Raw genomic sequence first — 16,928 nt, forward strand, 5'->3', positions numbered from 1 at the left:
CTTTTGGTTTAACATTTGGTTGCCCTGGGCTTCTGTTCAATTCAGTTCTGTTGGTATACCATTTTATACAGACAGCCAGGGAGACATTAACACGGAGTCTGGCCCTCCAAACAGCCATTGAGAGAAATTAACAGAGGCTCCCCAGAGGGCAAAACAAACTCAAACAAATACTATGTCAAGGACGATGCTGTATGGTTAAAGCTTGCCGCTTCCTGAACCAAGCCAATCACATACGGAAAATTACTGAGTCAAGTCCGTTCAAGGAAAAGCTGTTTCTTACCATTGATTTTTCCATCAATCAGACATTCAGCTCAAATGATGACTTGTGATTGGCTCTTTATCAAGCTAATCACTATTTAATCACATCTGACAGCCTCGCGTGTTCAAATAGGGTGTCTAGAGAAACACAAGGAGGATTCTCACAGAATTAAAGGCTATACCAGTGAATTAAATATGCAAGGCTGAAATGAAGACTGATAGGAGTAAGTGTTAAGGTTATTAGCTGCGTTTTCCTCACTATAATTTATAAATTTACATAACCTAGCGAGAGGGAACTCATTAAGACTTGTGTTTGTCTCTGACAAACTTAAAGGAAAATGCAATGGATTTTGCTGAAAGTCATATTGATTTGTGAAGGACTACTCGTGTCCAAAACGTCCATTATTAAAGCTTCAGCATTACTGGAAATAATATATAGTATACCTGAGGGCTTCTTCCAGGAACCGGCCTAATTTTGAAAGCCAAAATCAGTCATAATTTTGCATTCCAGACAAAAGACGAAAGAAATCGAAACGTCCTCCATATTAACCATTACATAAGGCTGGGTGAAAAACTATGAAATCATTTTGAAATAAAATGTTTTTGAGTGCAATAGAAATCATTGTTACCATGCAGTGTCTTTTTGTCAGCCTTTAGTCTTTTTCTGCAATCCAACCTGATGCAGGAGTCCACCAGCAAACTTCGGAGACCTTGCAAAATTCTTCCAGGGGAAAAAACATTGTAGCTACTGGGAGTTGATATGACAGCCAATCAGCAGCACAGCAGTTGTTGGAGGTAGAGAATTACATCATAATGATTATGGTAAAAAAAATTTTTAAAAAAAGGATAAAATTGCTATGATTTATCGCCGAGACTTTACAAGGTGTAGGAGATATCTTGGATGTTAGTGACGAGAGGGCCGTCTTGTTTCTTTAAATTGAATTTGTTCTTCCCATTTCACTCAACCCAAAGTTGTGGGTCGGTAATGAGGCCAGGTTGAGGAGACGGGTCAGGCTCTGGGCAGAGGAACATCGTTCACATGTGCAATCCTTCATCGCAGGCGAGTCAGCCTGATAAGTCCTGCTGGTTAAACGGCAGCAAGTATTTCCATAAAGCAAGTTGTGCAGTGGTTGGATGCACCCACACACCTCTAATCTGGTGCCGAGAACTGTCTCTTTGCCAGCAAACAGAATCATGGAGCGTTAAGAGTCAGTTAACGGGTAAAAACCGAAGCATTCAAAATAATCTTTAAAATCCCAAAGGGAGTGTGAATGTGTGGGCTCAAGAACTACAGATTAGCATTTTTATTTTTTATTTATGTGTGTGTGAGAGAGAGAGCGAGAGAGAGAGAGAGAGAGACTGCCCCTTTCCCAAGGCCTGGAGAACACATTAGATTTCTGCTGTGGAGTGCGATTTCCTCAATGACGGCTCAGCTCATTTGCAGTCTGTTGGGGAGCAGTTTGAGGTTTTAAAGCCATTACAGACTGCAAAGGGGAGGAAATAACAATGGCGCAGAAGGTACCGCCATGTCTGCGGCTGAAGCTACTGCGCACCGGGAGAGAGGAGCCCTCGGTACCTTGGCCGGGCTGCTCTCTGGCCAGCCTCCTTGGCAGAGTGCAGCCTGACTGAGCACAGCGGGACTACGTTTGAGAAGAACGCTCTCGCCTGGTCTCAACCTGCTGGCGGGGGGAGGCCTCTACAGCGTCAAAATGACGATGCCAAAAGGCTCCCTCCGCAGTGCTGGGACTGCGCTGAAGCAGAACCAGAACTAGCCGTGCGGTGAGCGGGTCTTGATCTCTGAAAAAGCAGCGCCCGCAGAGTCGCGTTCGGATCGTTAGCCTCACGCTCCCCTCGCCTGCCGCACGCTCATTTCACATTTAAATGAGAAGCACCTCGTCGAGGATACCAACTTCACAACGAAAACATACAAAGCATCCAAGGGAACAGGGATGAGCACTCTGTAGAGCTCTGGGGGCGATGCGAACGCTGGAGGTTTGTCTTGAGGAAACAGAACGTGGGTCACGTGGTACACCAGTCGATTCTGAAGCGGTGAGCCCATAATGACGGGCCTGAAATTGCGGGCCCAAAATGGCGGGCCTGAAATTGCAGGCCCAAAATGGCGGCTCTGAAATGGCTTTGTTGCTCACTGATCTATCTGATATGAAGTCCCTCTGTGGAAGCGGCTTCAGAGATGCCACTCCTGAACCCTACAGAGCCATTAATCAGTGGCTTTAGACCTCACCACATTGCCTCCTAGATTGATGTGAGGAGAGAGGCGGTCTCTGAGATTCTGTGCAGATGAAAGAATGCTGGAGCATGACACTGGTGAAAGGTTCTGCATTTCAGAGCCCGCCTGCACCCAGTATAAGATTAAATGAGTGACTACACCGAGCAACGCAGAAACATGTTCACAAGATTGACACCCAAACAAATGATTCGGTGAACTCATATTGTGTGTGGATAGTTAGAATTCTGAGCACAGTGTCCCTAAAAATGAAGAACACTAAATCTACGGGAATCTCGTAATCACGCTCGGCGAGGTCAAAAACACTCAGTTTTGTCTGAAGAACTGTCCTTCCTGCAAGAGGAGCTTGACCCAGAGGGTAGTCTGGGGCTGACACCAGAATCACTGTCAAAACATGATTTACAAATGCTACCGGGTGCAGTCGAGAAAAAAATAAAAATAAATAAAAAATAAAAAAATAAAAAACCATAAAGAATTTAGCCCTTCAGTTTTCGGTTTCCCATGAGGAATGTGATGCGACTACAAGGCTGCTGTAGCCCAAGGCCTTTCCTCTCATTTCATACCGGGCCAAGGATATCGCCCAGTTGGATCTCATGGGCACATCCGTGGACCGTTTTCTCTCGTGTCTCTTTGTCCAAGTCTCCAACCTTGCTTTTGAACATACAGAGCCTGCCATAATGTTTGGGAAAAAAACCCATAATTTATTTTTTTGCCTCTGTACTCCACATTCTGAGATTTTTTTTTTTTTCTTTCATCATATGTGGTCAAAGTGCACATTGTCAGATTTCAATAAAGGGCATTTTCATACATTTTGGTTTCACTATGTAGAAAATATAGCAGTGTTCCTTAGAGTCTGGATATCTTCATTATCAGAGTCTGGACATCTTATTGTCAGGTTGCCCTACAAGCGATACTAAAATTCTCTGCATTTGAATGGATCTCTATGGGAATTGGAGGGATGGGACTAGATTCAGATGTAAATGATGCTGATACAGTATAGAACACATTTGTTGGCTAAACGGCTTTATGTCATCAAGGGTCCAAGGTATGAAATGAGCCTCAAACCGTCATGCTGCTGCCAGATGTGCAGCAGATAAGAAAAGAATGGTTTCTCCTCACAGATTTTCCCATTGAACTCAATGGAAAAAACATTCAGGAGAAACTATTATTTTTCTTATCACAGCTGAAAACAATGTTTTTTAGTGCAATGTTTCGGGTGCTCAGGAGATTCCTAGCGGTGCCGTCTTTTGTTGAAATCAATCCCATGACCAACAAAATTTGTTGATGGCATAAAATTTGTTGATGTCTTCCACCCAAAATAATTTCCTTAAAACTTATTTCTACGATGAAGGTTTGGCTTGTTACCACGCCTATTCCCAATAACTCATGGTCAAGTTTCAGTTCGGTCCACAACAGATTTATCTTCCCACACTTTCATATATTAAAAATGTAACTCCTTTCAAAGGGAACTGTGCTACATACAACACATTTATGAATCTGGTGATCTGACTGATTGAAAGTCCAGGAATGTAAAACATGAGACATTAATTATGCATTGAGTGCACAGCTATAACTGACATAATGTGACCAAATCATCAATCAGCAAACAGTAAAAGTGTCTAATTAAAGGAAATGAACAGGACGGGGCAGGATGATTCAGGAGCTGCCGCTGAGTTTGGACTGAACGCCAGTGCACATAAGGGGATCTGCCCCCAGGTCTGAAGTTCAGAACCAGGCCGGGGGCTCCTGCTCCTTCGGACACAGCGGTTGTGTCCCGTTCTTCCGTGAGAAATCTGCGCTTCACTGCTCCACCACAGTGATCAAACGAGTCTCTGACTCGGGATGTTTTCAGCTGCAGCGCCGCACGCTTAACAAGACTAATTGGCTGCAGAGTTTCTGTTACACCGGCGAATAAAGCCTCGAGACATCAGAACAAACTGTGGTGACGATTATCAGCGCACACCGCAGTTCTGCGCTCTGCGGTTCAGGGGAGACTCAGTTCTGCGCTCTGCGGTTCAGGGGAGACTCAATTCTGCGCTCTGCGGTTCAGGGGAGACTCAGTTCTGGTGTTGGTATGCACAACTGAAACCTAACACCACTTGTGGCCAACAGTTTTACAAAACGGCTTTCCGGAAGCTACGACCACACGGCCTCAATCGCGGCCCCCTGCAGACCAATCCAAACCACGGCATCGTGACGTACGGGCGTGAGGAGCGGCTCACAGGCTGAATGCCGATAATACGCTTAATTGAAAAGCCTAGATTCTCAGAGCAGCGAGGGGCACTCGACGGAGCGGCCTGGATCCAGCGTGGGCGAGGAGGACAATCACAGCAAGCAATCAGAAAATACGCCAGCTCTAATTTCTCCTCACTGTCTTTGACAACCGTTGAATGAGTTACTGAAAACAGTCCTTTTAACAATTAATGGAACTATGTGTCTTATTTGCACCCAGTCTTGTGCTTATGAAAAGTTACCTGCTGAGAAATAAATTCAGTCCAGATTTTTTTTTCCCCCCTTTTGTTTACTGTCAGTTTGGTTCAAGTGGAACAAACAGTTCCTTATCACGCCTGTTTTTAAAAGCACAAATGGCCATTTATAAAGCACAATCACTGTTAATAAAGCACTAGCTCCTGTTTTTACGCTATTACAAAACACAATCACGGTTTTTAAAACAAACACCATTTAAAAGACAATCTCTGTTTCCGAAGCACAATCACCGTTTTTGAAGGACGTGCACCCGTTTTTAAAAGCATAAGCACTATTTAAACGCAAGCACTATTTTAAAACACAATCAATTTTTTAAATCACAAGGCACCAATTTTTTAAACATAAGCGCTATTTTAAAGCGCACCGTTTTTAAAGCACAAGGGATATTCTGAAGCACACGCGCTTGTTTTTAAAGCATAGGGGCTGTTATAAGTGCTGTTGGATTGATGGGTTTTAACCCTCTTGCTGCAGTAGCCCACGTCACTGTACTCTCACAGTAAATGAGTCCTTTCTGCTTTCTCCCAAATATCAGTTACATTTTATAACAGACTCATCAGAGCTGCTACAACTAGCTGCTACATTCACTATGAAGCATACTTTGAGGGTGGAGCTGCCCGGTGCACACAGACAGAGAAAAGCCCTCTCCACCAGGGTTTCTCTCCTCCAGCGTTAAAGACATCCTGAGCAGCTGAGCCCAGTTCTTTCTCCAGCTCTCGGCACACCCAGAGGACGGCCGCTCCACAGCAGGCCGCAGAACTTACAGCAACATCGACGCCGTGGAGCAGAGCCACCGTGTGAAACCGAGGCAGCCAAGCGCCTTTCTGCGTTCTCAGAAAGCCAGTGCACAAGCCTTCCCAAGCACAGGTCCAAGTCACCTTCAATCACTCAACAGCCGGGGACGAATAGCTTAGCTCATTGGCAATACTACCAACGAAATGCACATGCATTATGAACAGTTCTCAGCCAAAATATGGTAATATGTACAAACTTCCCATCTGGCAGGCTTCCGACTTACAATATCATCATGCCTTTAATGAATTGTCTACTAGGTGCAGAACTGCTGGCTGTATGATGATATAACACATCTCTGTTCAATGCCTTTGCAGCTAGCGATGGCATGTAAACTGGTGATTAATCAAGTCTTCACACAAATACACTTTCCAGTGCTAAAAAGAAAGAAAACAGACTTTGGTTCAGTTATAAATATGCAACTTCATGCCTGTGTTTTGCCGCACTGCTCTGTGGGCATCCACAGGATTAGGAAAAATGGTGCAGATGGTGCCCATCTCCTGCTTATTCATTCAAATTTCTGCAGTGTAATTAGAATGTATTTTCAAAAATACACAGGCATTATACAAAGTGGGTATCCTTCCAAGATAATGTTTTTTTTATAGCTTGAAGATGAGCCCAGAACCAACACAAAGTGAAAGTGCGAGAGAGTGTGTAAGGCAGGTAAAAAGCAGGGCTGCCTGCAGAAGACCAGCGGCGATGAGAAGGCTGCAGTTGGCCGTGGAACAAACCGGCTGGAATGAGAACGGCACTGGCCCCTCTGGCACGCCCGACGGGCCGGGGAACACGAGCGGAGGGAGGCCACGGGGGACGCCTGCGCAAAAACGCATCCGCACCGACCGTGACAATCTTATTTCCATGGCCGGTCTTTACTCAACAAAACAAGCGCGCTGCAGACGCGATTAGGAGCCGAGAATGATATATGCTCGGCGGGTAATCAAGAGGAATGCCGCCTGATTAACCCTCATTCAGACCAGAGCCTCGGGGCTCAACGCGCAGCTGAAATGAGGCTCGTACATCTTCGCCGTACGCTGGTTTCTTTTTTCTTTTTCTTTTTTTTTTTTTTTAAACGGAGGCCATTTTGGCTCTCCTGTCTGTGCCTCACAGTGGCAGTTAATGATATGGGCTGAGAAGTCACTTTTCTTTTTTCTGAACGAGGCCCTAAATGGGCACGTCTTTGGGTCGTGCGGTGACTAAGCACCCCGGGAAATGAAAGCGACTGAGTGCAGCGCCCCACAGCAGCAGCAGCGCCTCACTTCTTTACATGCTAATAAAAAATGTAACTCATCAAACCGGGAAGGGCCTAAAAACGGCGTGCGCTTGCCTTTGCTGCCATGCAGTAAAATAGTCAGTATTAATTTAGCTCAAACATGAGTTTATACGGGTCCAAGGGGGATAAATTGCACTCCAGAGTTGATTTAACACTGAACATTTCATGGTGTAAAGTATAATCTCTAGTTCTCTCAGCTTTGATCTTGGTGGACTGCAGGGTCTGCTGGTTTTGGCCGTTATTCTGCACTTACTTGATCCATTAAAGCAGGCGATTATACAGTTGACTCACCTAACCTGAATACTCTGGTCTGAATTTGTTGGGAATCTCTGGGAAGTCCCAATGATATTCAGGAGATGGGAACACCAAAATCGACAAGTGGTCCAGCACAGCTCCTTCCATGCCGGCACACCTGTCCTGCGCTGAAACGTTTTATGAGCTCCTGCAGGAATCCAGACACCCCACAGCAGTGAGAACAAAGGAGGCGGTACTGCACCATCATGTAACAAGCAGAATAAAACCCCAGCACAGCGGACAAATGACTACAGCTGGGAACTGCCATGGAAACAGGCAGCACTGCATCACAGCACTGCAATTTACCGGCCAAATTAAGATTTTTTGATCTTAAAAAAACTAAAAATGAACATACTGACGCAATGAGGCTTTCTACTTCGCCTAGCAATTTTGCCGCTTGCTGGTTTCCTCACGGCAGCAGCAGCAACAGGTTCAAAATGTACAGAACATTACAATGACTTAGAAGACTCTCAGCATTACAAAAATGCATTCTCATGAAGAATAGGTCCAAGTGAATTTTCTGACACAAACTCCACGAAAGACTTACAGCTGGGTCGCTAGTTAGCTATAAGAAGGCTACATCCAAAAATGAATGTAGCCTTTTTCTATTGTGTCTGCAAAATGCAGCCAAATGTCTGATATTTTTCAAAACGATCGGCTTTCATAGTAGGCTGACGTTTTCTCCAGGACAAATCCTCCAACAGCCTTGCATTCCAGCATTGCTCTGCTTTGTTCCTGCCCAAAACATAGCAACCTTGTTCACAATTTTTGAGGGTTACGAATAAAACACAACAGAATGTCGTTCCAGACCGAACGTCATTGGGCCAACATGAGCTCAGGAGGTAAGAGCAGTTGCCTGGCAGTCGGAGGGTTGCCGGTTCAATCCCGCCTTGGGTGTGTCAAAGTGTCCCATGGCAGCCAATCGCCGTTGGTGAATGAGTGCGTGTGTGAATGGGTGAATGAGAAGCATCAATTATACAGCGCTTTAGATAAAGGCGCTATATAAATGCAGACTGCATTTACCATTTACTCCTCCGCCCCGTCGACCCATGGTTTGGATCCTTCTCTAAAAGTAATTTATCACACCAGTGAAATTAACAGCCATTTTTATTCTGTATAAGAAACACTTTTTTTTTTTCAGAAAACAAATTTTCATTCTACTTGACATAAATTGCCTCGTTTATTAAAGCGTTCAGCTTTCTCTCTGCACTTAAAAGTTCCATGAGTCTGTTTGCTAAACGATAAAACTGCAATAAGTGCAGTTACCACCTGTCCCCTCTTTCATCCACCTACCTGAAACATCCTCAAACACTCCACAGAAGGCTCAACCGTTCAGGATCGTTTTAAAATCTTTTGAAAAGTAAATGTAAGTATTGAAATAGGCCTTACTGCACTCGCTATCCAACTAAACATCTCATGCAATTTGGAAGCATAATATTATTAGCCAGGAACATAATGCATCGTGTCATTTCAAACAAATGACAAGATGTGTTCAGTTTGGTGTCGACAGCTTCAGGAGCTAATCTGACTGGCACTGGCCCACAGCAGACAGATACAACAGGATTGTTACTCCCCATATCTACACGGGAACTAAGCGGAAATAAGGAGCGCTGGCGTGCTCAAAGCGCACAGAAAAACACAGAAAAACACCTTTAATTTATTAATAAAAGACAATGACTGACATTGCAACATCCGACAGGTCTTCCTCAGAGCCAAAAGAAAAGAAACCAAGAGGCATACACCCAGCGAACACAAAATGTTCTCATCACAATGTTACTGGAACGTTTTGTCAAAGTTGTAACGCTGCCACTACATGGCAACAATGTTGTGAGAATATGTTGTGTTACCCTCCCAAAACAATACACTCCTACAATTCTAAATCAGTGGGGCACAAAAACTTTCTTTGGAGAAACAGTGAGCGGGAATATATTTATCCTCCTCATTTCCTCGACTACACAAACGACTAGCGCAGTGTTCGTGCTGTCTGTCTCAAATTAGTGAAAATTCTTCATTTTTTGGCAGGCTTAAAGGTACAACAGGTAAGACTTTTGTGTTAAAACATTGTTACAAGACCATTGTAAATCCCTTCCTATCATTGAGAAAGGCTCACTGACATGTTGTCACCCTCTGTCTGTGTTTATAGTCCTTAAATTCGGGTTTCAAAATATACAGTTGACGGCCCGACAATCTGTCCCAAAACATTGTACAGCTGTACAATAATTCAAGCTCATTGGTTGAAAATCGGTTCTAATTGCCACAGCCAATGGCATTTCAGCATCAGCGCGTTCACAGAGAAGGAGGAGGGATAAACAGTGTTGCGGTTCGAAGAGTTTGTTGCTGCTATTCCTCTCTTGACCGCTAGAAGTCAGGAATTAGCTATTGCAGCTCCAGCCCAGGCACACTCAGCAGCATCACGTTCCCGCCGGGCGAGCAGCCGCGGCCGGGCCGTCCAGCACCGTCAGCACCGTCCAGCACCGTCCAGCACCGTCAGCGCCACACGCCGCGGTACTAACGGAGCACTCCAGTTACCCTCCTGCAATCTAAAGGCAATTAGCCGCGCGCTAGTCTCAAACTCCAGAGCTCGCTTTTCATTAAATATTCAGGAACGGCGACACGGCAATTTCTCGCGCAGCTGAAGTCTCCTTCGCCAGAAGTGTGCTCGACGACCTTCACGTCGACTGACTTTGGCTATTAAGGACCTGGCTTACATGGCTTGCGGCAAAAGCTACAAGTTTTTACAGAATTCAATTTTCAACCTGGCTGGGCAGTCCTACATTACTTAAATATGCAGGGGTGATTATACTATTTTCAGGCCTGAAATGGAGTTGATATTTTCCGTATAACCACGTGATGCTCCAACACCTCTGTTTCATTAAACTTGTCACATTCACACACTCTTTGGGAGGTGACATCCTGGTATCGATCAGTGAAATCATGTGATCTGCGATGACCAATCATCAAAACTTCCAGCGTCAGCACTACATGAGGTAATGAAGCAGTGCAGTCATATCCTGCAAGCATAAGTTTTTCCAACACTGTCAGAGAGAAGAGGTCCACCGCATATCTACCTCCAGGAGGCCACAAACCTGCTCACTGGAGCCAAGCTCATGGAAATGTTATTAAAACTCTTTCTGTGTTGGTTACTGTTAAATACATCAAGCAGGAAAAAATAAATAAATAAATAAATTTAAAAAAATAAAAAAACTTAGCCAACCCTGTTCCAGTAGGTTTTCAATCCAACCCGAACAAAACACACCAAACTCAAAAGCTAGCGATCCTGTGCAGCTGCTAGATAGATAGATAGATAGATAGATAGATAGATAGATAGATAGATACTTTATTCATCCCGAAGGAAATTTTAGACATCCAATACATACACACATATACACACATATCTCACACACATAAAGATGAAAAATAAGGTGCTATGGTAAAAGTAAGGTGCTATGCTAAAAATAAGGTGCTATGTTAAATAAATAAATTGTCTTGTAGCTTTAAATTATTGGAGTCAGTTGTGCTAAATTAGGGTTGAAATTAAAACCCACAAGATGGCAGATCTCCAGGAACAGGGTTGGTCACCACTGCCCTAAACCTATCGCTGGAGGACCGTCAGTAAGCTACAAGACACATGGACTGTAAAAAATATATATATTGGACAAAGACTGATAAAACACACTGACTCTCCATGGGCTTGTGAAAAGCATTTAGAAGCCATTAAAGTGCAGTTTTTTTGTGCTGCCATGTTGTAAAAACTGGTGCCAGAGACTGTGCAGTAGAAAGGGGGGGGGGGCTTTTACGGTCATGAAGTCTGATTACAACTATGTGTTCTGATGGTGAAAAACTACTGAACTTTGGCCGCATTGGTACCATTGACTGAAACAGGAGGCTGAAAGACTTAGTGGGCTCAAATTATTGGCACCCCTGACAGAAAATGAACAAAAAATACTCAAAGAAAATTTGAAACAATATATTTATAGACAAACTCGAAATACCAACATGTGATAAATACTGTGCTATATTAATGTTTCAATGGAACCAACAAAAATCATTTACTGGTTCAATCTGGTTCCCTCTGCCAGAAGTCTGGGACTTTCCAACAAGACAATGACCCAAAACACACCTCAAGATCCACACAGAAATGGTTTCGTGACAACAAAATCAACGTTCTGCAATGGTCATCTCAGTCACCAGACCTCAATCCAATCGAAAACCTGTTGCTGAGCTGAAGAGGTCAGTTGATAAGCACAAACCCAAGAACGTGAAGGATCTTGAAAGGATATGCAAAGAGAAATGGTCCAAAATCCCTCCAAATGTGTTCCTTAATCTTGTCAAAAATTACAGGAAGAGACTCCATGCTGTTATCCTTGCCCGAGGTGGTTGCACTAAGTAGTAGGTGAAGGGTGACAAACCTTGATTTTGTTTAAATTTATTTTTTATTAAATGATTGTTATGATTGTGGTTGTTTCCATTGAAACATTAATAAAGTACAGTATTTGGCACATGTTGGTGTATTACCTTTCTCTATAATTATATTATTCTTTTTTTTTTTTTTTTTAAGCCTTGTTTGTGCATTGCTGGTGAGGGGTGCCAATAATTCTTGAGCCCACTGTATAACTACAGCCAACCGCGCTGGCTCCTGAGAGCAATGTCTCTCAGCAAGACCAGGACAGCTTGTTCAAGAATGGAGAAGACGGGCAGTCACGTCGCCCTCAAAACATTCTTATTCGCAGGCAAAGTCCACAAGCGCAAGATGAAGCAGGAGGAGGAGAAGGAGCATAGTTTGGTCTGAATGTACCCTTTAAGCAAGTCTCCTCCATTAACGGTCAGCATTAAGCATTAACATTAAATTCAGGTCAATAAAGGTACACCAACATGAACCTGAGCATGTTTAGCTGATGTTGAGTAAAAAGAAATCAAAGGCCTAGAGCCTGATTCCTGTATATTCCAAGTAGCAATTACTGAGAGGTTGTTGTTTTTTTTGTTGGGGGGGGGGGTATAGGGTAGATAGTGCAAAGATATGGAGGGGGGGCGTTATGTGCTGTACTAGAAATTTCTCTAAATATAGCAGTGGTAGAAGTTACATTGTTTCACATTAAAAGTGCTGAAAAGGCAAATCGATAAAAAGCGGAGGCGCGGATGCGATCTTACCGATGCACACGTCGATCTTGCCCTTGATGGCGGCCTCGTGCAGGGGGGTGTAGTTCCAGTTGTCGCGGGCGTTGGGGTCGGCGCCCTGGCACAGCAGCAGGCTGACCACCTCGGCGTGGCCGAACGAGCAGGCGTTGTGCAGCGGGATCAAGCCGCCGTCGTCTCGCGCGTGCACGTTAGCGCCCGTCTGCAGGAGGTGTTCGACAACATCCTTCCTACCAAACCCTGAAGCAAGAAGACAGTACCTGATTTAATTATACTTCAAAAGAAGAAACGCATATGAATCAAATTATATATATATATATATATATATATATATATATATATATATATATATATATATATATATATATATATATATACTCCCAGCTAAAGTCTCTGCAGGGTAGGACTAAAATCCTAGGAATTAGTTATCTAGATAGTTCCCCCAAATATAAAACATTGAAAATAAAGTGTGAGTGATTTCCTTTCATTTAAAAACTTTTTATCTTACAGCTAAGTGCAAATGCTGTTAAATGGTACCACTGGTTGAGAGCTGGAAACATACACCAAATCGCAACACTAACATACGTATCCTGATAAAAGTGCTCTTTAGTATCTGGTTTTCGACTCTGTAACGTGATACCCCTCCTCAGATTTATAGCCGTTTGTGTGTTAATGACCAAATGGTAGTGAGTGACAGTATGACTGGAGACAACATTCTTGTGAGTGTTGTTTTTTGTTTCTCAATGTAGCCATGTTTTCTCTTATGTTTGCAACGTGTTCACTTGTCAGTTAAAACTGTCAAGTGACTTGTCAGTTAAAACTCTTGTACTAAGTCAAACGAGCTTATATAGTTAATCAGCTAAAATAAAAAGCTTTATCTTTAGTTTTAAAATAGCTTTAGCAATATGCGTTACTATATACTACTCAGTTACTTCACGTGAATTGTTCTCCACGACTGGCTTCTGGCTTGCTTTCCTATTGATCCTGCACGAGGTTTCGGATTATCTATTTTGCATAGTGATAATAAAAAAAAAATCAGTCCCAATTTTAGCTGGTTAGCTAGCGATAGGCGTCTCCAGCATATGTGGAGAGTTAACTAGGCAAACAGCTAACGTTAACTTAGCAAAATATCATTAGCTATTGCAAATGCACTTGGACTCGCCAGTGCAAACTTGAATACAGTAACGTTAACGAGTTAGGATGGAAGTAAACTAGCTAGATAGCAATGACTGACAAACCGATTTAGTGCAAATGGTGCGATAGCTAAAGTTGACCAAGTTGGCTGGCTAACTTAGCTCGCTAACGCTAACTAGTTATGTTAGCAAAACAAATATTACAAGTTACATAGCCTAGCGAAGTCAGCCTAACCAAAACATGCCAGGCAAGTAAACAATTGTGCCACCTTAATTCTAACGTCACTTGATTAGCTAGTTAACATTTCCGAGCTATGAAGTGAATAGCTAAACGGCCAGCTAACTATGCACAAACCTGCAGCGAAGTGCAGCGGCGTTGATTTGCGTCCAGCCATGTCCTTGGCGTTCACATTTACCGAATCCACCAACCTCTTTACCCGGGACACGTCTCCATTGCGACAGGCCTCAAACAGCTCCCTAAATGCTCCGCTAGTCCCACAGCCGCCGCCCAACGGGCTTGTTATTGAGCCAGAGTCGGGACTCGTTCCGCTGTTGCTGCCCCCGTCGGTTGAGGCTGAGCTGGTACTGCTGCTAGCACTGAGGCCCGGAGCGGGGATATCGGGGGAGGCCGGAGTTACCTCCGAGTCTCCACTGCTATCCTGCTCTGCGCCAGCTGGAGCCGAAATTGCTGCGCCTACTGGTGCCGAAGGAGAACCCGGGGGAGTAAGGGAGAGAGAAGTGTTGCGCGGAGGAGAAGACAGACTCTGATGCTGTTGCTGCGGCTGTTGCTGGGATGAGCGACGCGACGTCGCCATTTTCACAACAGTCCCTCTGACAACAAAAACAGTTCAACTGAACTTCCGGTAAACGGAAGCCCACTTCCGTTCTTCGTTTTCTTTTCTTCTTCGCCTTTCATTGGCTAAACTCCGTCAGCTTAAAAGCAGCATCTGCCTTTACCGCCATCTATTGTTTTGGAGTGTAGGTCCGAAATCAATTTGTGTCATGCCATTTTGTCACCCATATCTCTAACGAGAGGTACGTAGAATGAATGCACCAATGGGCTCCAAGGTAGAATTAGGCCACAAACAGTTTGACGACTGCCAAAATAAATTTGTTAACAAATTTAATTAAGTGTTCAAACTTTCTCTGGGGTTTCTGTGTAGGGTAGCACGGCTTACTGCCCTTCACAGGATGGGGAGCTCAGCCATTTTAGAGGACCTGAGAGTAGAGCCACTGCTCATCTGCATTGAGGAGAACCAGTTGAGGTGGTTCATCCCCCCTGGGTGCCTCCTTTTGGAGGGGTACTGAGCATGCCTAGTTGGAAGAGACCCCAGGACTGACCCAGGACACATTGGAGCAGAGGTCACCAACCCTGGTCCTGGAGAGCTACTGGGTCTGCTGGTTTTCGCTGTTACTCTGCACTTAATTAATCACCTGGTTACCTGGGTCTCAACAGGGTGCTGATTTTAAGGTGAAAACAAAAACCAGCAGACCCAGTAGCTCTCCAGGACCAGGGTTGGTGACCTCTGCATTGGAGGGATTACATCTCCCAGCCAGCCTGGAAATAACTGCTTGATCTTCTGAAGTCAGGGTCGCTGTGGCAACAGTGCAAACAGATCAGCCCTGAGAGGTGTCCCTCTCCCCAGTGACTTCCTCCAACTCATCTCAGGAATCCCTCTGCCAGTGGTTCTCAAACTGAGTCCTGGGGGACCCCTGTGTATGCCGGGTTTCATTCCAACTGCAATTGCAATCCCAAGATTTTAACAAGATTTTAATTTGCTTTGTATGCTGGTTTTTGTTACGTCTCTTGCTCAGTTAAGACTGTTGCAGACATGTGTTTAGGTTTTTTTTTTTCACAATGCAGGTTTGACTCATTATCATTTGCTCTGTCTTTGAATTCTTCATTATCTAACGAACGGTTAGTTTTAGGTAGATCATTTTAGGTAGATCGCTTTATTCTGGTGTCCGTACATTCACCAATTATGAGCCCATTGATTCACCACAGTCTTTAATTTTATAAGTAAAATACAATAATACAATGAGCACCATTTGAACATAGAAACTTTATTCTTCATGGCATCATAACTATGTCTATAAAAAGGTGGCAAAAGAGGGTATATAATCCCTTGAGACAGGAAAAACATCTAATTAAGAGAATTTAACAGCTTGTTAAAATCCTGGGATTTTAAACATTGGCAGAAGGATTCCTGAGATGAGTTGGAGGAAGTCACTGGGGAGAGGGACACCTCTCAGGGCTGCTCTGTTTGCACTGTTGCCACAGCGACCCTGACTTCAGAAGACCAAGCAGTTGGAAAATGGATAGATGGAGGGAAGTCACGCAGACTGGAATATTCTGTTGAAATGAGATGTATGTTGAGATAAAATATGCTATGCTATGTTCAATGGAACAACCTGGGGGCAAATAAGATACACAAAGAACCCCACGGGGTAATTTGTCCTCTGCATTTGACCCATTATAGTTACTTAGGAGCAGTATTAATGTAGTATATAAATGAAACATTTACTGAAGAAGCTGTAATACAGCTAGGGCATCCATGCGGACTAGCTGACTCTATTCTAAGTGCGCATGTATACATTAAGCTGAAGGATAATGTTCTCAATTGCCATCTTTACGTAACCACATCGCTCCTGATGATTACTATGCAGTAGTTAGTGGCCAGTGTAATTTAAGGCAATGCAACACACACAATATGACTGCAAACACCACCACATTTTTCAACATGATGGTCTAATGAGGCAGTTACCTGCTGAGAGGGATTTCATGAGGTTTCAAAGCCTTTTATATGATCAAGAGCAAGATAAAACAAGAAAGAAATATATTAATGCAAATATCTTTGGCACATTTCATTTTTAAAGATGTTGAACCATTTCAGGTCAGGTTAAACTTTAAAAAAACAAAAACCTTGGTTCATATTGTTGGGAAGAATTCCTGTTTGAGGAATTTAAGTTGGATTTTACGAAGTGTAAGGAATTCTACTGGCGATTAATTTCCTTCAGATGTAGCCTGGCTTGGCTGCTGTTAATTTTTTTTTTCCAATCCAAATTTAGGCTAACATACAGAATTGTTTTAAATGGCTGAAGTATTTCACTTTCTTAAACTTATAAAAACATTTTTGTCCATTTAGTTATATTGTAAATGATTCCCACACATCTCATGTTTAACTCCCAATTCATATAAGCCCATATGAAGTTTCATTCATTATTTTATTGCCGCATTATTGAGCAACACACATAGCATTGTGCATATTTCTAGTTAGTATTAAATATTTTCCGTTATGGTTTTCATCATAGCACACAG

General features: G+C 43.4%; 1 protein-coding gene across 2 annotated transcripts in view; it reads right to left on the reverse strand.

The window, feature by feature from the left end:
• Nucleotides 1–14,450, reverse strand: part of tnksa (tankyrase, TRF1-interacting ankyrin-related ADP-ribose polymerase a) — a 129,509-nt gene extending 115,059 nt beyond the window's left edge. For both annotated transcript variants that reach the window (XM_061262845.1, XM_061262844.1), the window contains exons 1-2: nucleotides 13,965–14,450; nucleotides 12,492–12,716 (exon numbers count right to left, since the gene is read on the reverse strand). In XM_061262845.1, coding sequence (XP_061118829.1) covers nucleotides 12,492–12,716; nucleotides 13,965–14,424 — 685 coding nt within the window. In that variant the 5' untranslated portion in view covers nucleotides 14,425–14,450. The remainder of the gene's footprint in view (nucleotides 1–12,491; nucleotides 12,717–13,964) is intronic.
• Nucleotides 14,451–16,928: the final 2,478 nt, after the last annotated feature.

The sequence above is a fragment of the Conger conger genome, chromosome 12, assembly GCF_963514075.1.
Source record: "Conger conger chromosome 12, fConCon1.1, whole genome shotgun sequence".
In the NCBI taxonomy this organism is placed as follows: Eukaryota; Metazoa; Chordata; class Actinopteri; order Anguilliformes; family Congridae; genus Conger; species Conger conger.